The sequence below is a fragment of the Diabrotica undecimpunctata genome, chromosome 2, assembly GCF_040954645.1.
Source record: "Diabrotica undecimpunctata isolate CICGRU chromosome 2, icDiaUnde3, whole genome shotgun sequence".
Classification (NCBI taxonomy): Eukaryota; Metazoa; Arthropoda; class Insecta; order Coleoptera; family Chrysomelidae; genus Diabrotica; species Diabrotica undecimpunctata.
Window position 1 is genome coordinate 42,696,324 of NC_092804.1, and position 24,083 is coordinate 42,720,406.

Sequence of the window (24,083 nt, forward strand, 5' to 3'; positions counted from 1 at the left end):
AAGAAATGAAAAACAATAAGTCCCCCGGAGGCGATGAAATAGTGGCAGATGCCTTGAAAGTGGCTGGAAAAAGATTATGGCAGGTCCTTGCCAAACTATTCACTAGATGTTTGCAGGAAGCAATAACACCAACCCAGTGGTATAACGCAGAAATTATCATACTTCATAAAAAAGGGGATGCTACCGACCTCAGGAATTACAGGCCCATAAGTCTACTTTGACATATTTATAAACTATTTACAAAAATAATTACGAAACGACTAGAAAATAAATTGGAATTTTATCAGCCCATAGAACAGGCGGGTTTTAGAAAAGGCTGTGGAACAAACGATCACCTACTGGTAATAAAAAATCTTATAGAAAAATGCACTGAATATAATAAACCACTAGCTTTAATATTTGTCGACTATGAAAAGGCATTCGACACCGTAAATCAACAAAAAATGTTGGAAGCCTTGACAGAATGCCGAATTGACTATCGGTATATAAATATAATTAAACACATATACTAAAACGCAACAGCCAGTGTTAGAGTGGGTGATTGTCAAACCCAGAAATTCCCGATACAACGTGGAGTACGCCAGGGGGACACCATATCGCCGAAACTGTTCACTACGCTTTTGGAATATATATGTAAAAGGGCAAAACTGACCGACAAGGGCATAAACATAAACGGAGAAAAGCTTAGCCATCTAAGGTTTGCAGATGATATTGTACTAATATCTGATAGGATAGATGAGGCCAAAGAACTTTTAAATCAGCTCTACCTTTCCTCGCTAGAAGAGCGATTGAAAATAAATATATCTAAAACCCAGATGATGACAAATCTTGTAGTCAGCGAAGATATATGCGTAGGAACAAGATCCATAGACCAGGTAATGGCCTATAAATACCTAGGTCATGAGATCCGCATAGGAAAAGATAACCAAACCGTTGAGCTTCTCCGTCGTATAAGACTGACTTGGGCAGCCTTCGGCAAGCTGAACCATATTTTCAAATCGTCTGATATACCAATATGCCTTAAAAGAAAAACGTTTAATCAGTGTGTTTTGCCAGTGTTAACTTACGGTGCGGAAACGTTGACCATGACAAGGAGAACAGTTCAAAACATCCGTGTGTGTCAAAGGGCGATGGAGCGTGCTATGTTGGGCGTTTCACTACGAGACAAGATCCCAAATCGCCAGCTACGACAAAGAACAGGAGTGGCTGATGCAGTAGAGAGAGTAGCAACACTGAAATGGAACTGGGCAGGTCACGTGGCTCGAATGACAGATAATAAATCGACAAAGCGGATACTGGAATGGAGACCAAGAGATGATGCCTACCGAAGCGGAGGTCGTCCACCAACACGTTGGACTGACGATATAAAACGTTGTCATAGGAATTGGATGCAAGAGGCACAAGATCGAAATAGATGGAAAATTATGAGGGAGATCTATGTCCAGCAGTGGATAAGCGAAGATTGAATGATGATGATGATAAGTTGATAATTAAAGAAAATATTGAGGCCAGACGAGGTTCTGGTAGACGACAGATGTGACTAATAAACTAAAAAAATGAACCGACTTAGAAATTCAGTCAGTAATAAGAACGGCCCAAGAAATGCAAGAATTTGCAGAAACCATCGCCAACCTTCATTAGGAGAGGGCATCTGAATAATATTATGAAATCATAAATCTAGTCATGTTGATTCGCAGCATTAGACCGTCAGAATATACTGAATCATCCACTGCGTAGATTAGTCTCTATGATAAGACAGATAATCTATTGAATAGATAAAAAGTGTAAAGATGGTGAAAATACAACATTGCTTAGGAGATTTTTAAGATGATACATTCAGTTGATTATCTTCAAATCTGACTTAAATTATTGCTTTTTGGGCGTTACGTAGGTTGGTAGTTATCGTGATCATTTATATATAGAGTTTATGAAAGAATAGCATTTGTAAAATCTATTCCAGATATGACACGCAACATGCACACTTCAGTTAATTATACGGTTCAACGCTTACCGTAAAGTTGAGGAAGGTCGTTTCAAACACATTTTAAAGTTTTTGTACGTAAATACCAAATAGAAGAAGAGTTCAATTATGCTGGATATTACTCGTGACATATTTCATCGATAGAAATTCCAAAAAAAGAAGTGTAAAAATTGTAAAAAAAGAGAACAAGAAAATATATTGATTGCTTGGAAGAATTACAAAGTTTCTTCCAAATTTCAGTGAATATATTTTAATAGATAATAAAATTCTTTATAAAATATCCAAGATAATTCCAAAATAAATAATGTATCTCTTGGTACCTTAGGAATTAGTTAGAAATAAAAAATTTAACATTACAACTCGTATAATAGTTTGTCATAGTTGACGACGTAAAACACAAAAAATTAAAATAAAAATAAAAAGACTGAAAAGTAAAAAGAAAAAAATCAAAAACGGATCCTAATAGTGTTTTTCCATAATGCGTTAAGTTGGATGTAAAAATTCTAATTTAAAATGACTTATACTTCTCGTATATACTTGTATTTGATCAGTGTGATAATCAGATCATTTCGGAAAAATAAAATCAACAATATTTGTAACCGCTCTCTATTTTCCCTGTTCAAAATTTCCTTTTAGTTTTCTTTGTTAGCCCAACGTTAAATTACGCAATCTCACAACTCTTCAAGGCCTTGCTGGATACTGTCGCATAAGATGACAGTATTTTCAGTTGAATAGTACTGATCAGTTTATCATTAATTTTCAGTCCAAACTCTTTATCTTGCAAAGCCTGTTTGGAAGTTAGATCCGAGTAAATACTGAATAACAGCAATGATGTAATGCATCCCGATCTAACGTCTCGTTAAATGCAACATTCGTCGATTAGTCTCCATCGATTCGAACTACTGCTTTCTGCTTCCAATATAAGTTCTTTCTACGCAGATCTCGAACATCATATTCCTTATGTATTTAAAAACGTTTTAAAACCAAGGGCATTCTTAATATGTTCAAAAGCGTTTCATGCTGTATGCCATCAAAAGCTTTTTCGTAATCGATAAAAGCTACATAAATATCTTGTTGGTCGCGGTTTTTTTGGAAAAGTATATTTAAGGCTAAATATGTGTTACAATAGTTCTTATTCTTTAATAAACTATGCGAAGATAAATGCTTAATGGGTGGCAAAAGTAAAATAATTCTAAAATTTAATATAAAATAGTGGCACAACTGTTGTTCCTCAGGTTTAAGTGCATAGTTATTGGTGCTTAAATGACAAAATCCAATCTTATTTTTTAATTATCTAAGTTTCCACTATTTGTTTAAATACCTTTAATACTTTAATGAAGAGATTATCAGTTACTCTATCAATCAAAAGAGAAACTAACCATAAATTCACTTACCTCTAATAGTGCTGGGCATCGTATCATTTCCTTAGAGCAGCATACAAATAAAGTGTCGATGACCGTGTATTAAAACCGTTACAATTAAATCCCGACTTACGTTCCAAAATCCATAGATATTAAACGAATAAATATGGATACGACGCCAAGATCGATTTTAATAAAACAAAATGGAAATATTTATCAGAAATGCAAAAACTTTTTTTTCTTGCAGGTACCGAATATTACACGAAACATGTTTGTCGGCGAAAACTTTATAATTTCATAAAGGGCTCCATCCTGACGTCCTGAGTCTGAAACAAAATAAAATGTAATTAAATTTAAGGTTAACAAATTTCTTTGTAGATCATCTATCAGGTATAACCTTTATATTGGTGTATACAAAAGAGGCTGGGCTAAACTGTAGAATAGCCGCAGTAAAGAAACAGTTATGCGGAATAAAAATAAACTGAGACACACAAAAGAACATAAAATATTCACAAAGAATGATTTTACAAAATTAGCAAAATTATACATACAGGGAAAAATAAGACAAATAGAGAGTGAAGAAATAAGAAAAGGAAAAACATTAAATTAAAGTTTAACAAATTAATAAAATATGATAAAGTGAGAAAATGGAAAGAAATACTAATCAAATGGAAAATATTTAAACTAGTAATCAAAAACAATGCTTTTTTTTAATGGCATAGGCAAGTGTCATACAGCCAGTCACAACATGAAAATATTCTACCCAAAAAGAAGATTGTGTAGTACAATATAACAAGATAATATAAATTTCAAACTTAAGTAGCATTACAAATTTTAAGCATTAAGATTATTATTAAGGATAGGATAGAGATAAAACGTGGACACTCGTTTCTCGTCTAGGGACCCATCAAGACATTGCTTTTAAGACAAACTTAAAACAGAGGTTAGAATTCTAATTACAGTTAAATATTAAGCTTACTTTTGCAAATAAATTCCATCAAACATTCATTTACAACTCTTATATTTAGAGATAGCAGATAGCACATATTGTACGGAGGAAAAATTTTGATGTTGACTAAATTTTTTATTAGAATTTCAGTTTGTTTTGTGTATTTTTTACATTCGAAGAAAATGTGATCTAGATCACCTTCTTTTTGACAGTCTGGACATAAATTTGAATTTACGATTTTTAGTTTGGACAGATGACTAGGATAGCAGGCGTGTCCAAATTTTATTCTAATTATGGATGTTATATACCTTCGTGGAACAGAATAATTTTTGAACCAATAATCACTTGGGATTAAAGGCTGTATAGAAGCATATTGCGAGAAAGACTGCGTACTATATATATGCCAAGATTGTTTCCATTTACTATTAATATTATTTTTAATTATTGTTAATGCGTCTTGTCTACAGATTTGGTGACCAGCTTGCGTTCCGGTATCAATGGCCTTTTTAGCTAATAGGTCAACATGTTCGTTGTATTTAAGACCCATATGTGCTTTAACCCACAAAAAATGAACAACTCTTCGGTTTTTATAAATGTCAAATAAGTTTTTTAATTTGAAAAACATATATATTTGAGTTATTACTAGGAAAATTTAAAGTTTCAATGGCTAACATAACAGACAATGAGTCAGATACTATTGTAACAGATGTATTCTGAGTGTTTTCAAAATATCTTAATGCTTCATATATTGCTACAGCTTTAGCACTAAAGATTGAAAAACTAGGATTTAGTCGACAAAGTTTTTCTGTATTAGTTGATGGAATGTAGAAAGCACACCCAGTACCAACAATAGACTTTGAGGCATCCGTATAAATAACTAAAGAGTTTGACAGACTAGATAAACAGGACCTCAAAATATTCGAGCTAACAGAAGAATTTACATGGTAATTCGGTTGTATCACAGTAATGGGTTGCAAGCATGAATAAAAATGTTCGATGTTAAGATTATCCTCTGATTTAAAGTCATAATCAAAATTTGTCAGGCTTCTAAAAGCCTCACAGAGTGGGGGTGAGTTCTTAAGTCTCCAATATCGATTAGTTAAATCTTCTTCGTTCAGTTTTCTGATATTTGAGTAGAGAGTAGTGTTACAATTTTGTATATTAATAACAAACTTTTGACTGAGGTATTTTTTTCTATAGCCCAAGGGATTTTCTAGAGCTTCCACATGTAGAGCATTAATAAGCGTCGATTTCATGGCATCCAAACAAATACGCAATGCTGCGTTTTGAAACACATCTATTGTTTTCAGAATATGTTTACTTGCTGAACCATATAATATGCATCCATAATCGATAATTGATCTAATATAAGATCGGCAGAAAAGCAAAGAAGTTTCCACATCTGCACCACCATATTTTTGTAATTGATTTGAGGAAATTTAGACCCTTCTTACATCTATCCAACATAAACTCAACGTGAAATTTCCAAGTTAACTTGCGATCAAGAATCATTCCCAAATATTTAATTGAAGAACTGAAATTAAAATCATACCCATTCAATTTTATCTGATTTAGTTTTGGGATATTGTGTCGAGTGAAAATACTAATACTTGATTTACTTGACTGTACTCACAGACCAAGTGAGGCACGTTCACTTCCCACCCATTAGACTAGAGGACGGTACTTAGGCCAGAAGCAATGAAGAAAAAGCAGACAGATTTGCTAAACATCTTAAAAACACATTCAAACCCAATAACAGCCAAGAAGATGAGCAAAGTTAGGAAGAACTAGTTCAAGTAGTGAAAGTACATAATAAGACCAACATTTCCTAAAAAATTATACGAAAATATAAGAAAATGTCAACACAAAAAACTCCAGGCTATGATTTAATAACTAGTGAGGAACTAAACAAACCTAACTCGTAAAGCTATTTTAAAACTTACTAATTTTATTAATGCTGCATTTAGGTTAATAATAAAGTATGGCACGAGGGTTTGATCTATAAGGGTGTTTGTGTGTTTGGTGCATGTTAACATTAGTGTATTATTTATCAGATTAGGTTAAGAGAACACCATAGGGTAAACTTTTGGTTTCAATTAACGTTAGTAATTAAGGATAGATTAAAATTACTTATTGGCCATTTATGACCAGATTGTATTTGTAAATAAAAAAATTAGAAACCTAAAATGGTAAGAGAAGTTCGAGAAACGCAAACGATAAATATGAGAAAGAGTTCAAAGACTAATGGCACTAAAAAGGAAGGAATAGTTTATTGTAATGAGAAACAATACCAGAAAGAATTATATGAGCTATATTTAGGGCAAGATACTATAACATAGTAGTAATAAATGTTTGCGACCCTACAAATTAAAAACAAAACGAGGAAAAAGGACATTTGTGAACAAATCCAAGCATCTTAAAAGAATGTAAAAAAAAGTATAAGAGACAAAAAAATTGTTTTGCTCTGTAGGGCGAGATTCAGTTATAGGAAAGGAAGGACTGGGGTGAAGAAACAATAGTAGAGATCAACTGCTAGAACAGATGAGCTTATAATAGTGTTCTGCATATTTAAACATAAGAGGATACAAAAAGAAACAAAAAAATCTCCGAGAGGAAAGTATAGAAACCTAATAGATCATGGGTAAATGCAGATGAAATTAGCCCGAAACAAAAACGGAATGTTGTTCTTCTTCCTCTTTATAAGCAATTCTACTTGTTCATTGGCGGATTAATACCTCTATGGAAGGTTGTCAGTTTATCTTTTGCGCGGTCGTCCGATACTTTTTCTACCTATTGGTGGCTTATCTCTTGCTATTTTGATGATACGGATCTCCTTCATTCTGCTTATGTGGTTATTCCATTCTTTTTTTCTATGTTGTGTCCATGTGTACGTTACATTTTCTTCTAATGTCTTCACTTCTCTTTCGATCTCTTAGCGTATTTCCTGTAATTCTTCTTAGTACTCGCATCTCTGCTGTTTCCAGTAGCATTTGCGTTGTGGCTGTGTCGGGTCTTGTTTCTGAGGCATATGTCATTATTGGTCTTACACTGGCTTTATAAATTCTTGACTTTATCTCAATGTTAATGTGTCTGTTTCGCCATATAGTGTTATTAAGGCATCCTGCCAGTCTTTTTGCTTTTTGTACTTGATCTCTCACTTCTTCGTCCAGGTGTCTATAGCTAGACAGTGTAATTCCCAGGTATTTTATTTCCATTACTTATTCAATACTGATGTCATCAATTTCTATTTTACATCTCGTTGGTTCTTTGCTGACTACTATTGTTTTAGTTTTCTGAGATGAGATTGTCATATTAAATTCTTTTGCTCTTATGTTAAATCTGTGGACCAGTCAGAAATTGAAGAAGAGCATGGGGCTCAATGAATCCCCTTGTCTTATTCCGTTGCCTATTTCTATAGGTTCTCTCCGTTGTCCATCTATTCTGACTTGCATTTTGTTGTTTTGGTAGATGTTTTCCATAGTTTTTATAATATTTAAGTGAACTTTTCTATTATACAGAAGATGGATTACATCTTTTAGTCTTACTCTGTCAAACGCTTTCTTTAAGTAAATCAGACACAAAAATGCTGGTCTATTATACTCTAGTGATTTCTCAGTAATTTGCTTTATAACGAAGATTGCATCTGTACACGATCTTCCACTACAAAAACCCTGTTATTCATCTGCTAAACTTATTATCTGATTTTTTAGCACTTGTAAAATTTTAGTTGTAAGTTTTAGCGTAGTATTTAACAAGCTTATACCTCTCTTATATAGTTTTCTGGCTGTTTTTATCTCCTTTTTTGAATAGAAGAATTAGTTCGCTAGTTCTCTATTCCTCCGGTATTTTATTGTATTTTATAATTTTATCAATTAATGTTGTTAATTGTTCTGTCATTGCGGCTCCACAATATTTCAGTAATTCGTTTGGTATCCCGTCTTTACTTGCTGCTTTTGTGTTCTTCAGGTTTTCAAGTATTTTCCGAACTTCCTGTGGATTTGTATTAAGCTGTTTGAGGTAGTCAATCCACGTATCCTTTTCTATGTGTTTTGGTTCTATTAGTTCCTTTACCTCCGTTCTTTGACCTCTTATGAAGGGCCATATTTTCTTTTGCAGGAAATGGAATGAATGCGACAAACGGAATGTTAAGTGGAAGAAAAAAGTTAAAAAGATATAGTGAACCTAATTTCCAGAGAGTCTAAAATAAACCGATCAACAACTAACAACAAACTATGGAGAAAATCTGGAAATACTTTAAGGATACACTAACCAAAATTGTAAATAAAACAATTGGGATGGAAAAAAGAGAAGACAGAAAAAGGATATCCCGGGATATACTAAAGCTGATAGAAGGAAGAAAGAAAATCAAAAAATTAAATGTTACCAAATAAATTATCTCAAGCCTCTGGAAAAACATGCTGAACTTTATGGAGAATTTCGAGTAAAGTAAGTAAAGTAATTTTTTAACCAAATTATCATTTCCATTCGCGAACTGTTCAACCAGTCCACAAGAAAAACAGATTTCGAAAATTAAAGCAACATGAAATTTGAGAAGTAGAAGTGACAGGAAAGATTTAAAAAAAGGTTAATGGTATAGCATAAAATTAATTATACAAATACACTCAGGTTCCTACGTCTAAATTGGAATATGTAATAAAATAATTAAAAATTAGAAACATGCTATGTAATAAACGTTTTATTGCAGAAATATTTTTAATGCCATTCTTTAAATTATTCCAATCACATTAGATCGTGGCCCATAAAAATTACTATTTTGATTTACCGTTAGACTTCTGTTGGTGAAACCACAATGACCTCAGCTACTATCTTGTTATACGGTCTATATCAATAAAGATTTATTAAAAAAAATTTGTGTTTAATACTTAACAAATTATCTTAGCTCAATTTAATTTATTAGAATCTGAAAAAATTGACCATCTGCCTAAAATAACCTAACATACTTTTCGGATAATTTAATTATTAATATTCGTCTTAAATTTTAAATATTGTGAGAGTGTTATGAATTCTGGTAATACAAAAAGTCAAAAGCAACCGGAAACTTATTTAAAATTTAATTAACGTTTTTTCTTCTCTTTGAGATTTCTGTTCTACACAGATCTGCTAGATAAAGCTCTCCGCTAACACTGGATGGGCCTTTTATTTGGACTTGGTATATCTGCGTTTGTCAGAGGCTGCCAAACTAAAGGATTGTCTGTAGATTTCTAATTGGGATCACTTGATCTATTTAAGACAGACACAGAGTCTCCGGTCAGAGTCATCTCTTTGTTCGTATTTTATATTTGTGGACTCAGAAGAGTTCTCTGAGTTCTCTTCATTTTGTTTCGTGTCCATTTTATTTTTTACGCGACCATAGTTTAGGAAATCCTTTTTTCCTGTACGATGCATCTCCTGGGCACTACTGTGTTATACCTCAAAAATAGAAAAATTTCATACGAAAGATCGTCTCTTTACCTTTAAAACGCATTTTGATTTTTATCGATAGGACACTCTGATCAAAAAAGATATCGAATTTTTAGCTTCGAATCGAAATCGATTTTTTTCGTTTTTTCCCACATACAAGGAAGGATTTTAGGGGGAAACCCGGCGGTAAACTTGGTAAACTTTTTGGCTTATTTTTTGGTGTCTCATAATTAACATTCTTAGCAAAATTCCGCTTGTTCGTTGATTCTTAGAGGTGAAATCTCTGACGACTGGACTAAAAAGAGCGATCAAGAGAAAGATGGTATACAAAGATTTCAGAAAGTTTTCAAAGCTGTTGCAATCGTGTATTGAAAAAAGTTACTAACAGAAAAAAATTGGGAAATGGGCCAATATTGTGGAATCTTTTGAATAACATTGAATAATTATATATTGCTATTTAGCCGGATTATTGCCAGGTTCGGGATATCCTCATGGATAGGAAATTGTGTGTTACTAATTATTTTCCTATATTCTTTTATCAGGGCAGGGCGTCTTGTCTTTTTATGGCAGGTGGGGTATGTGGCTGAGTGTTGGGAGCCAATAAGATAAAGTAGTTATGATACATCCACTAATAGTTCTTATTGATATGTTTAGCTGATTTTCTACTTTATTTGTATACTCGGCCACAGAATAGACCAGACTAATTACAGATGTTTGCAAGGTATCTATTGATTCTCCATAGCTAGTTTTACACAGTCTTAGGTTATTTCGAATAATTATTTTTGAGCTGTTGTCTAAAATTACCCCGAAATATTTCGAATACCGTTGATAGTGTAGCATTGTGTTATTCATTTGGACCTCTAATACGCAGTTTACCTTAATCTTGTTAAGGTGAAAGTAGCTGACTTGAAATATTTGTACAATTTTTGGGGTACAACGTTAGTTTTGGGTAGGTTCAAACTGTTTGTGTTAAACAGCTAAGGCTAGATAGTCAGCATATCCGTTTCTAGCGTTGGTTTCAGGCAGATCTGAGATATATAGAGTTTTCTTTTTTTGCTTAAGTGATAGATAATCGTGGATCACTTTGAAGTGTATGTTAGAAAGCATGTTATTTATCAGTTGCAGTATTGTATAACAAGGAATCTGTTTTGGCAGCTTGTATAGAAGCTATTCTCTCCTCACTGTATCGTAGACAGCTGTCAGGTCCACGAAAATCGCGAATAACTTTTGTTGTTTTTGGAAGCATGCTCCAATATGTGTAGTCAGGCTGAGAACTTGATCTATACAGCTTCGATTAATTCTAAGGCCTGCTTGTTCAGGTGGAATAGTTTTCAGAATTCGCGGGCCTATTCTATAGAGAAGAAGTCGCTCCAAAAGTTGATAACAGCAGCTAAAAAGTGCCATAGGGCGCTAGTTTTCTACTTTGCTTCGTGGGGTATTGGATTTTAATGCAGCAATTATTACTTACTTTAAAAGATTTTGGTAATGATCCAGTTTTTTCCGCAGTAGAAGAATGTATTCCATAAAACTCAGGTACCTTGCCGGTTTTCACACTTTTAACTTGCACTGTAAACTGTGTCGCGTGATACTATTTTGCCGTATATACTTGTAATTTATTTTGTTTTTTATGCTTTTTATCAAGCGGAGCTCTAGATAAAGTTACTATCCTGCTGGCTATCTGATCTGGAAATATCGAGTGGGTTGCTCAGACGGGTGGGTTAAGTCCTCCTAGCTTTTTAATAGGCTCCAGGATTTTCTGCTAGATATTTGAAAATTCATTTCCTCTGTTGATTTTACCCATTTATCTCTGCCAGTTTCGTCTAGTGCTTGTACAAGCCTGTTGGCTATGTCTGGGTCGCCGTAATCTATGTAGTTGTATACAATTCTTCACATTCAGTATTCCATTCGGAGATATATTCTTAACGGTAACCTCTACGCTCTCTATTCTTTACGATAAATTACCATCATCTTAATTTTCCTTGTAGTCCAGTCGGGCTAAACGAAAAAAAGGCCTAACCTTGCATGGCAAGCTGTCTTAAATTTTATTGTAACCATTAGGGGATCAGTAGTAGTATAAATTTAAAATCACGACTGAATCCAACCGTTGTGTTAGCCGCCATCTTGAATTTTAAAATGAAAAAGGGGAAATATTTTTGCTTAATATCTCGATTGCGCCATTTTAAACTTTTCGACAAAAATAGTAAGAACTGAAATTTTTCAAATACGATTTTCTACAATTTCTTTTCTCAAATTTTTTCGTGCGGTCGATATTTTTTGAGTTAAGCGAAAAAATAGCGGAAGGGAGAGTAGGGTAGCCTAATTTCCGAATTATCTTGTTTATTATTATCTTAATTACTATTTAAATGGGAATAAGCCACAATTAAAGGTTAAATTACGTTTATTGACGTTTCAATTTCCACTTCGGAAATCGTTCTCAAAATACAAACATTAGTAAATTAAACAAATTTGTTTATAGTAAGTTTAGTAAATTAAACAAATAGTTTAATTTACTAATACAGTAGACTCCCTCTATAACGAGAACTGAAATGACAGACTAATTACCCCGTTATAAGCCGATCTCGTTATATCAGACAATCATAATACTGTGCATACATATGAATCTGTAGTTTTCTAAACCATTAACTTCCTATAGTGAAGCCATTCGGAGCAATATAAGATGCTAATAAATATTGTTTGAATGGCGTTTTTGAAAAAAAGTTATTTACTTTTATTGTCAATGAAATATATTAAAACATAAAAGAGTTGTTTACTTTTATTATCAATGATATACGTTAAAACAAAAAAGCTGTACTTATATTTTTTTCCAACTACATAATGTATAAATCGTATTTTCAAGGATAACATAAACTATTGCTTCTGCAATTTTAAGAACTCTGTCATTTTTAACTGCTTTAAATGGCCCAGTATCATTCTATCATATATTTTCTAAAGATGTGAAACAGTTGTATTTATTCATTGTAAAGAAGTTTATTGCGGGCTGCAGTTAGTTTATTGAGGGGCTGTTTGAAAAGGTATTTATTTATTTATAGTCACGACCGGACTAAAAACGTAAAAAACACGTTTTTGGATCTTATTTGCTCTCATTATAACCAAATTTGCCTCGCTATAGACGGTTATAGTTCAATAGAAATTTCACGGGACATCTAATGTATCTCGTTATAAGCGAAACCTCGTAATAACCGTGTTCGTTATGGAGGGAGTATACTGTATTTGTATTTTGAGAACGATTTCCGAAGTGATAATTGAAACGTCAATAAACGTAATTTAACCTTTAATTGTGGCTTATTCCCATTTAAATAGTAATTACTTTAAAATGCCACAAGAAAATAGCTTCAGAACAATATTATTAACTTTACGACATAAATGTACATAAACAAAAATGGAGATAAATATATTTTATACAATTTTATTTACAACGAACATACGACTTTAAATATTGATTTTAGCAAAAATGAAAGAAATCAAGCACTCATGTCGTAAAGTTAATGATAACCTAGATAATTCGATAATTGAGCTTCCCCTTCCACTATTTTTCTCCTTAACTCGGAAAATATCGAGCATACGAAAAAATTAAAAAAAAATGTAGTAAATCGCATTTGCAACAATTTTAGTCTCCTTAACATTGTTGTCGAAAAGAAGAAAAGCAAAACAGTCCTTTTCTAAAACCAAGATGGCGCCTGACGCAACGGCGGAATGGACAGTGGAAGTGTGACGTCACAACTGTCAATTACTTTCCAAACAAAAGTTGAAATGTCCAATCTCAAGACTTTTTAATTTCTATAAAGTTAATATTTTGCTTCCTCTGCTGCTTTTTCTTTTAAGTATAGTGTTTTTACGATAATACCATCATAATTCAGTGTTCTATTTTTATGAAATATAGTTTAAAAGTTTAAATTAAAGACATTCTAACCTTACTTTATTGATACATGCATTTTATTGCTATTTTTATAAAACAGCATGCTTTATTATTTACACAACCTTGTAAAATTGTTGTAGTAACTATTAGAATACTTAGATATTGCAAAAAGCGGAAAGATTATGTAAAAAAATGAAAAAATAACGAAAAATACAAATTATCCACACTAAACAAGGTTTGTTTGGAAACTGAAACTGACAGATGTCAATAAAATCTACGTCATCACTTCCACGGTCCATTCAGTCGCGATTTTAAATTTACACTACTATTGACCCCTCCTCTAAAGGTTAGAATAATAAAATTTGGGGCAACTTACCAAGCAAGGTCAAATGCTATCTCGACTGCACTATTGTGTTTATATGTAATCCAAAATGTTCTTCAATGTCATATACCTTAGTCGATAGATATTGTAGATGTTTTACAGATTCACAATAATAAGCGACATAACGAATGTTTTTAATAGGTTTACCATTGATTTTATCACTTTTAGTTTCATTTGTAACACCATTTCAAAGATTATTTTAACTTATATGTTGAATAGAATATTGGCTTTGTATTAGCAAGTCATGCTCGACATCATCGAGTACACTTATATTAATCAAACAACCAATACATCCTGATACTAGAACTTCTGTACCAATATTTTCATTGAGAGAAGTGCTTCTCTGCTCTATAAGTCTTTATTACAATCGTATTGTGTATTACCATTCAACTCTTCGCATCCTATATAATTATTTTGACGTCAATTATATGAAGAAGTGCTTTTAAAACGAAATTTTTGATCCTAGATTTTATATCTATATATCATCGTATGATCGTAAAAAAACGAGGCCAAAGAACTTTTAAATCATTTAAATCAGCTCTACCATTCCTAGCTAGAAGCGGATTAAAAATAAATATACCTAAAAGTCAGATGATGAAAAATCTTGTAGTGAGCGAAGATATATGTGTAGGAAAAATGGCTCATAAATACCTAGGTCACAAGATTCACATGCGAAAAGATAACTAAACTGTTGAACTTCTCTGTCGTGTAGGACTGACTTGGGTAGCCCTCGGTAAGTTGAACCACATTTTCAAATTCTCCGAAAGACCAATGTGTCTTAAAAGAAACACCTTTAATCAGTGTGTTTTAGCCAGTGTTGAAAAACGTTGACCATGAGAAGGAAAACAGTGCAAAAGATCCGTGTGGCTTAAAGGGCGATGGACGTGCTATGTTGGGCCTTTCACTGCGAGACAAGATCCCAAACTGTCAGCTACGACAATCAGAAGTGGCTGACGCTATAGAGAGAAGAGCAACACTGAAGTAGAACTAGGTAGGTCACGTCGCTCGAATAACAGATAGGATACTGGAATGGAGACCAAGAGACGAAGTCTATCGAAGCAGAGGTCGTCCACCAACACGTTGAACTCACGATCTAAAACGTTACCATAGGAATAGGACGCAAGAGGCACAAGATCAAATGGAAATCAGATGGAAAATTATAAGGCAGATCCATGTCCAGCAGTGGACAAGCGAAGATAGAATGATGATATCATCGTATGAATTTACTTCAAATGGTCTCCGATTTATAATTATGGTTAATTCACACTGTAATATTGATTACTGAAGTATATCTTATAGTAATTTAAATTTTACTTGTAATGTCTTATTTACTACTCTTTAATTTATTTATTGCGATAGTCTGTCTTGAAGCCTTCTATAGTTCTTTGACATTTGTTAAGTAATTGATTGCTTATATTTTCAGTAAACCTTTTATCCAGCAAGTTTCTTTTTTTTTATTTATGTAACATTTTTGAAGCCTTTTTTTCTCTTCTATGAGATTTGTAATTTCATCAATTTATACTTTGAGGTCAACAAGCAATTAGAAAATATAATTTTTTAACGGTCTTTTTAGATCTAATAGCAGTGACTAGTTTCCTGAACTGGTTTCATCAAAACTATTAGTTACCGTTCTTCACTTGCCATCTAGGTCTCCTGATCTTCCACACATTGGACATATATGGTCAACATTTGAGCATTATCAAGTGATAGGTAGAAGATTGGATTAAGAATTGGGTTAGCTAATCGAAGGGTAGACAAAGAAAATGATTACCAGACAATCTATGGAACTAAGAATGAGAGACAACCATACAAAGAAAAAAGGATAATTTCTCAAGGACACATTGATCACCTTATTCGAAGTATGCATCGGGATGATATTAAAAATGATGATTGATATTACTGCATAACTTAGATGGGCATATCTTAGATGGGCATTATGTTAATTAGGAGGAGTTATACCATAATTTTTTTATATTCCACTCCTGTTTTGTGTGAATATTACGTACCTACTTCAAATAATAGTAAAATATTTTGATTTTGACAATATTTTTAAATATATTTATTGGAGCATTTATTTAAATACAAAAAACAAATAAGTGTAGAAACTATTTCCAAATCTAAATTCACTTTCTTCTAGACTTATTGCATGATAAATTGAGTAATTTTCAGCATTTTTATTAGTACGTCACAAAATTTAATTTTAACCATTGATTTTCTATAATTTGTCTTTTATAAATGCTATTGAACTGTTTCCTTTATATCTATATTACCTTTATGATACAACAAAAGAGGTAATATACAAATACGAAAATAAATGTCCATATATCTATATTTATAATTTCTTTTCTTTTTGGGGATTATTAGTTTCTACAGCAAATTAAAATGGATATTTTGCTAACACCGCACAAACTTACAGTACGTTACACAAGAGTATAATTTAAGCAATCGATAGTAATTTGCTGGTAAGTTATTTCAGTGTCATTGACATTCTCCAGCATGATATTGAAAAACATTGGTTGACAAGAGACTCCGAATATTATAATGTAGGATGTAAATAATCGTAGTACAATTAAAAAAATTATATCTCTATTAAGGTAGTAAATAAAGTGAAATTAAAAAAACATATTTACATTATATATATATATATATATATATATATATATATATATATATATATTGTTATGATATGTAAAATCAAGAAAATATTGGTTTGTTTAAAATATTTCAAAGTTCAACAAAAAATTAAAATAATTCAGAAAGTATAACCAACAAACATTTCTAAGAAGGAAAGTTATTAAATTCTTGGATTATCTGTACTAAACAAAAAATAAGCTTTACATAAATTATTTCTTTGTAATACTTCAGTTGACCCGCATAAGTTTAAGTGAAACAAAAGACAAATTGAAACGGGTTTTTACAAATACATTAGTGCAGTAATTAAAGACAATAGAAGATATTTTAGAAAGAGGTTTTTGTTAGTTTTAAGAATTATAGAAAATAATATTTGTAAATAAGTTTTAGGAAATTTTAGAATTATAGGTAAAAATTTGTTTGTTATCGAAATGAAAAAATGGGGAATTGTGACGAGTTTTGATTGGTGGAGATTGAAGTGTGTGGGAGAAAGTTTAGCGAGATTGAGGAGGAGAAAAGATAGCGGGCAGTTGGTTTCCAAGTCTTCAAGAAAGAACAGTGTTTGTTCTCTGTCGGTTCCCGAAATGTAGCAAGCAGTAGTGTTGAATGTTAGTGAGTTTTTGTGGAGTTAGTGTATCTGACAGAAGCTGAAACAACAAAATATTGTAAGTCATATTTCTCTACTTATATTCCAAGAGTCACTGTTCAGGCCAACGAGAGATTCAGTTTATCGTAAAGAGAAGATATTCCAAGAGTCAATTTTTCACTCGGGCCAACGAGAGATTCAGTTTATCGAGAGGAGAAAGGCTATCATAATTTGAATGATTTGTGCTTTTGAAGGAGATCATTAAGGACGACATACTTGCAACAATCTGATGTAAGATTGCTGATTACATAGGGAGCGGTTGAGAGGAGATAATATAATCTACAAGGAACAAGGATTTGGACCACTCATCATCAGAGAGAGATAATTTTGTTTTCTGCAGTTTTTTTTTATTGATAACACAATTTTTACACGTAATTTAGAAAGGATATAAATATTTGGATTAGGAGAGTTAGAATAGTTTGGGATTTTGAGATTTCAATTAATATTGTTTGTACCATTAATTTTTGATTGTTCACGTACGGAGAACAAAATTTTGAGAATCCTTATATGAGATTTGTTTATTGAAAACTTTTGAGTGTGAATTATTTCATTATTTTATTTCAATATATAGTGTTAGAACATATGTGTTTTTTATTATTCCGGTATTCTCTGGACCTTACCTTTCACATGTAATAGCATAGATATTGAAGCACGAATTTAACCCAGAGATGAAAGAATTAAAAATTGTGATAGAGTCATAATCATATCATTTAAATAATTTTAATTAATCAAAAAAAATTAATTAGCTAATTATAGCTTGGCGCACCAAGACTTTAAATATCACAATAACTGGCTTCCAAAACGTGGGGCTTGAAAATATCGCAGCTTTACATTTGAAGGAAGGGAAAGAGATCTGGAATAAGTACAGGTAATCCAGAGATAAAAACATATAACATTGAGGGAATTTGAATTTGAAAGTATTTTGACAATTTTTCCAGGGAATATAAATTTGGTTTATTGATTGATCGTAGTTAGTGGATATTTACTGCTATTGAATTATTTGATTTTATTTTCTTTACCAATCGTACATTTGATATTTATTTTGAATTATTTGAATTTTACTGATTGCATATTTGATATTTGTCGTGAAAATTTAATACATTTGGGGAGAAATATTGTCGTGTTCTGAAACATATAGAGTGTTGTAAAATTTCACATTTGGAGGGGACAAAAACAGTAACGAAAAGAAACAACATGTCGACCACAAGGAGTCAAAGTAAAACGCAAGAAAGGAAAGAGGATAAGATAGAAGAGGAAACAATTATTGATGAAGGATCGGATAATGAAGGAAATGCCACAATAATGGAGGAAAGAAAAGAAACAGGGATGCTGGAAAAATTATTAGCAATGATGCAAATACAGACACAAACAATAGAGAAAAACCAAATTGAAACATCAAAGAAAATTGATAGAAATCAACAAGAAACATCACAAAAAATGGATGAAACAAAACAAACAATGGAAGAAAACCAACGGGAAACAAGGCAAGCAATAGAACTAAATAACAGAAATATAGAGCAGCGCTTGGAAAACTATGAACAAAAATTAGAAGAAAATGATAGAAAAATGGAAAAGCGTTTGGACAAATATGAAAATGAGGTAAAAGTCTGTTTAGAAAAAGTCAGAGAAGAAACAGAGAGGAAACTAGAGATGCAGAGAGAAGAAATAGAAACTAAAATGAAAGATATTAAGACTGTACAGAAAAAGGAATTAGAACAGTTAGAAACAAAATTTGAAATGGCTTTACAAGAAGACAAGAAAGAAATAGAAAAACAAATTGAGGATATCAGAAAACAACGAGATATGGGAGACAGGAGAGAAGTACTCATCCAAAGTCCGGGTGACATAAAAATACAGTTTGGCGGGGATATTCGGAAAACACACCCAGTACCGTTTGTTAAAAATTTGAAAACCAAATTACAACATATTAGATATTTTGACGATTGCAAAGAAACAATTAGAAACCATTTGAAAGAAGGAGCAGCGTTATGGTATGAAAGCAAGGAAGATGAGCTTGAAAATTGGACAGATTTTGAAAATAAATTTCTCAACTATTTCTGGGGGAAAAATAAACAGAGAGAAATCAACCAAGAGCTACAGAATGGAAAATATCACGAAAAAATGGGAATATCTGAAGAAAGATATGCTTTGCAGATATATAACAATTCAAAATATCTAGAATACAAATATTCTACCGAACAGCTGGTAGAAATGATCAGCAGACATTTTGAGGAAACGTTGGAAGATCACGTGATTTTGAGAAACTATCAAGATATTGATAGTTTGTGCCAATTCCTTCAATTAAAGGAAGCAAAAAGAAAAGAAATGAGAAATAGAAGACAACATGACCAATATAATGGACCGGAAAGAAGGTATTCATCAAATTATGACCAGAGAAACCGACATCCCAGATCAACAAACGAATATAGGCCGAGAAATTACAATAATTACAATAGACAACAAAATTACGATAACAGGAATGACACACAACATAGAACATATGAAAATCACAACAGGAATAGAGATGCACAAAATACTCCGAATAGGAATACTAACGAACAAAGGGATGATAGAAATAACCAGAGCTTCCAACAACAAAATAGAAGGGAGATGAATCATGTAGCAATAGGAAACGAAAGACAAATCTCTAATTCTAATCTAATATTTTTAGATGCATTTATAAAACATAAAGCAATTAAAATTGTGATTGATTCTGGCTCGGAGATATCGCTAATCAATAAAAAACTAGTAAAAGAATTAAATTTGGACAGATTTGTGTATAAGATTCCTAGGGTTGATTTAGTGGGTGCAAACAATAAAAATTTGACGACAGTAAACGAAGGTTTGGGAGTACAGATAAGAGTGGGAAACAAATTCCATATTATGAAATGTGTGGTGATTGAAGATTTAAATCATGATATGATAGCGGGAATTGATGAATTGAGGAAAAAAGATATCACCATAAATTTTGCGGAAAATAAAATGGAAATCAGAGCAGAACCAGACAACACAGGAGAAGAAAAGCAAACAGATAGGAAAACAAATTCTGGAAGGATCAATGCACAGGAAAAACACAAAGAAATCGATATGACTATAGAGAATAAACCGAAAGTACAAGAACAAGATCTAACAGAAGAGAAAAAGAGAAGGAAGAAAAAGAAGAAGAGTTCGAAAAGAAAGCAGGAAAATAAGATGGAGACCAGAGAAAAACAGGAAATAGAAGGTACAGAAGAATTGTCGGCAACCGACGATAAAACAGAATGGAAGCAGGAAGAAAAAGAGAGTATCATCAGAGAAATGAAAGGAATAGAAACATGGTGCTCGGAATACCAAAGGGAATTAGAGGATAAAAGGAAAACAGAAGAAAAAATGGCACTAATGGACGAGAATCCAGAATTGTGTGAAGAAGTATTATGGACAGTGAACACATATGAACAAAAGGAGGATGAAAGAAAAATAAATTGTGGAGAAAACATAGAGAAGATTTTAAGAAACCATGGAGATCTTGTTAATAAAGTAAACCGAGTGGCTAAAAATTATGAACTTTCTTTGAAGGGAAAATACTTGGAAAAATTTAAAACGAAAATATATCCAATCCCGTATAAAGACAGGCAATATACGGGGTATTTTAACATTCACGACATTTATCAGTATCATAAGTAGATTTTAATAACATAGTGAAATGATTTGATCCTGGAAAACTTTTGTCATTTTAAAATTTAACAAAGAGTTTTCGGCAGATCAAATGGCGGGGATTTGTTATGATATGTAAAATCAAGAAAATATTGGTTTGTTTAAAATATTTCAAAGTTCAACAAAAAATTAAAATAATTCAGAAAGTATAACCAACAAACATTTCTAAGAAGGAAAGTTATTAAATTCTTGGATTATCTGTACTAAACAAAAAATAAGCTTTACATAAATTATTTCTTTGTAATACTTCAGTTGACCCGCATAAGTTTAAGTGAAACAAAAGACAAATTGAAACGGGTTTTTACAAATACATTAGTGCAGTAATTAAAGACAATAGAAGATATTTTAGAAAGAGGTTTTTGTTAGTTTTAAGAATTATAGAAAATAATATTTGTAAATAAGTTTTAGGAAATTTTAGAATTATAGGTAAAAATTTGTTTGTTATCGAAATGAAAAAATGGGGAATTGTGACGAGTTTTGATTGGTGGAGATTGAAGTGTGTGGGAGAAAGTTTAGCGAGATTGAGGAGGAGAAAAGATAGCGGGCAGTTGGTTTCCAAGTCTTCAAGAAAGAACAGTGTTTGTTCTCTGTCGGTTCCCGAAATGTAGCAAGCAGTAGTGTTGAATGTTAGTGAGTTTTTGTGGAGTTAGTGTATCTGACAGAAGCTGAAACAACAAAATATTGTAAGTCATATTTCTCTACTTATATTCCAAGAGTCACTGTTCAGGCCAACGAGAGATTCAGTTTATCGTAAAGAGAAGATATTCCAAGAGTCAATTTTTCACTCGGGCCAACGAGAGATTCAGTTTATCGAGAGGAGAAAGGCTATCATAATTTGAATGATTTGTGCTTTTGAAGGAGATCATTAAGGACGACATACTTGCAACAATCTGATGTAAGATTGCTGATTACATAGGGAGCGGTTGAGAGGAGATAATATAATCTACAAGGAACAAGGATTTGGACCACTCATCATCAGAGAGAGATAATTTTGTTTTCTGCAGTTTTTTTTTATTGATAACACAATTTTTACACGTAATTTAGAAAGGATATAAATATTTGGATTAGGAGAGTTAGAATAGTTTGGGATTTTGAGATTTCAATTAATATTGTTTGTACCATTAATTTTTGATTGTTCACGTACGGAGAACAAAATTTTGAGAATCCTTATATGAGATTTGTTTATTGAAAACTTTTGAGTGTGAATTATTTCATTATTTTATTTCAATATATAGTGTTAGAACATATGTGTTTTTTATTATTCCGGTATTCTCTGGACCTTACCTTTCACATGTAATAGCATAGATATTGAAGCACGAATTTAACCCTGAGATGAAAGAATTAAAAATTGTGATAGAGTCATAATCATATCATTTAAATAATTTTAATTAATCAAAAAAAATTAATTAGCTAATTATAGCTTGGCGCACCAAGACTTTAAATATCACAATAATATATATATATATATATATATATATATATATATATATATATATATATATATATATATATATTGCTACGTAGCCATATGCTTTCTGATAATAAGGAAAATGGACAATACATTCCAAGAACCTTTTAAATTTTAAATATATCAGCTAAATCAATTTTTTTTATAACACCTGTACGGTGTTTGTATACTGCTATCTGGTCACAAATAACCAATTAAGTTATTTTTTGACCTAACTTACTTTACTTAAATCTTAAATCTAAGAGCTTACCCTATGGCTTACTCTTATTTTATCTATCAACTAATTTACCACTACATGCAATAACATCACAGCACTATACTCTGCTTTTTACACTAAACTGTTACACATTTACACTAACATAAATGGTTTTATCCTTATGAGTCTTCTCTTTAGTTAAGTGTTGTCAGGAAGCTGGATTGCCTCGATATTCACATGACTATGCAGCCTCTACTCGTGACTTGCTGCTGTTCTCTTAATTACTTCCGTCACAGTTTCCATACCCAGGTCCTGGTGGAGGTTGCTGTTACAGATATACCACGGAGCATCAACAATGTTCCTCAGTACTTTGTTTTGAAATATCTGGTTAATATGTAGATTACTAACTTTGGTACAGCCCCAGAGTTGGCACCCATATACACATACTTGCCTCAGTACTTGCTTGTAAATGGCTAGTTTGTTATAAGTGGATAATGTTGAATTTTCTCCAATACAATTTCTTATATTTAATATCAAGCTCCCCCCTTTTCTTTTTGACATGGACTTTCCAGCGCAGCCTCGTGTCTAGGGTGATACCCAAGTATTTTGCCTGAGGAACTTGGGTATCATTATTTATTCTAACTGAGAAATATTCTATTTTTATGTTTGTAAAGTTAATGTGTGCAGATTTAGTCTCATCTAATTTTATTCGCCATTTTCTGGTCCAGGTACATATTTTATTTACTGCTAGTTGCATCTTATCAGTCGCTTCTTCACTAGTGTCTCCCATCACTAGTATGGATGTATCATCCGCGAAGGTGGCAATAGTGTTTTGTTCTAGCTCTGGAATGTCACACGTATACAATAGGTACAGGACCGGACCTAATACACTCCCTTGTGGCACGCCAGCTTTGATCTCCCTTAAGTTGGTGTACACTTCTTGTTTTACTTTGAAATATCTATACGCAATGTATCATTCTAAGATTTCTAAATACTGTTTAGGCATGAACGTTCTTAGTTTCTAGTTTAAAATTGTTAAGCAGACTTTATGGCTAACTATGGCTTTTCTTGGTAGATTTTTAAATAGTTCCCCTATTATGAGATCATATCCTGGAGCTTTCTTAGGATTTATATTCTCTGTTGACTTCTCTAAATGATGTCAACGTTATTCTTTCTTCGGTTTGGAATGGTTCTTCCCATCTCATTTCTTCACCATCATTGTCGTTGGGTTTGAACGTGCTTTCTAAATGATCTGCAAATCGTTCTGCTTTCTATTAATAATTGTTCTCTTCATTCGTTTTGTTGCTTTCCAGAACGAATAATCTGTGTTCTGGTCAGCTGTTAAATTACTTAAAAAATAATTAATTGTTGCATTTTTTATATTCTGTATCTCCCTTTTTAGTTTTTGTGTAGCATTATTTAGACTGTGGAAGTAACAGTCCATTTGCGTTCCACGCCATTATTCGGAGGTCCTTTAT

The 24,083-nt window shown here is 32.3% G+C and overlaps 1 protein-coding gene across 1 annotated transcript in view; it reads right to left on the reverse strand.

Moving 5' to 3' along the window:
* Positions 1-24,083, reverse strand: part of Hr3 (nuclear hormone receptor 3 ROR-beta) — a 451,432-nt gene that overhangs the window by 405,274 nt on the left and 22,075 nt on the right. Inside the window, exon 2 of the mRNA XM_072522734.1 lies at positions 3,376-3,668. Within this exon, the coding sequence (XP_072378835.1) occupies positions 3,376-3,394 (19 nt within the window). The 5' untranslated portion in view covers positions 3,395-3,668. The remainder of the gene's footprint in view (positions 1-3,375; positions 3,669-24,083) is intronic.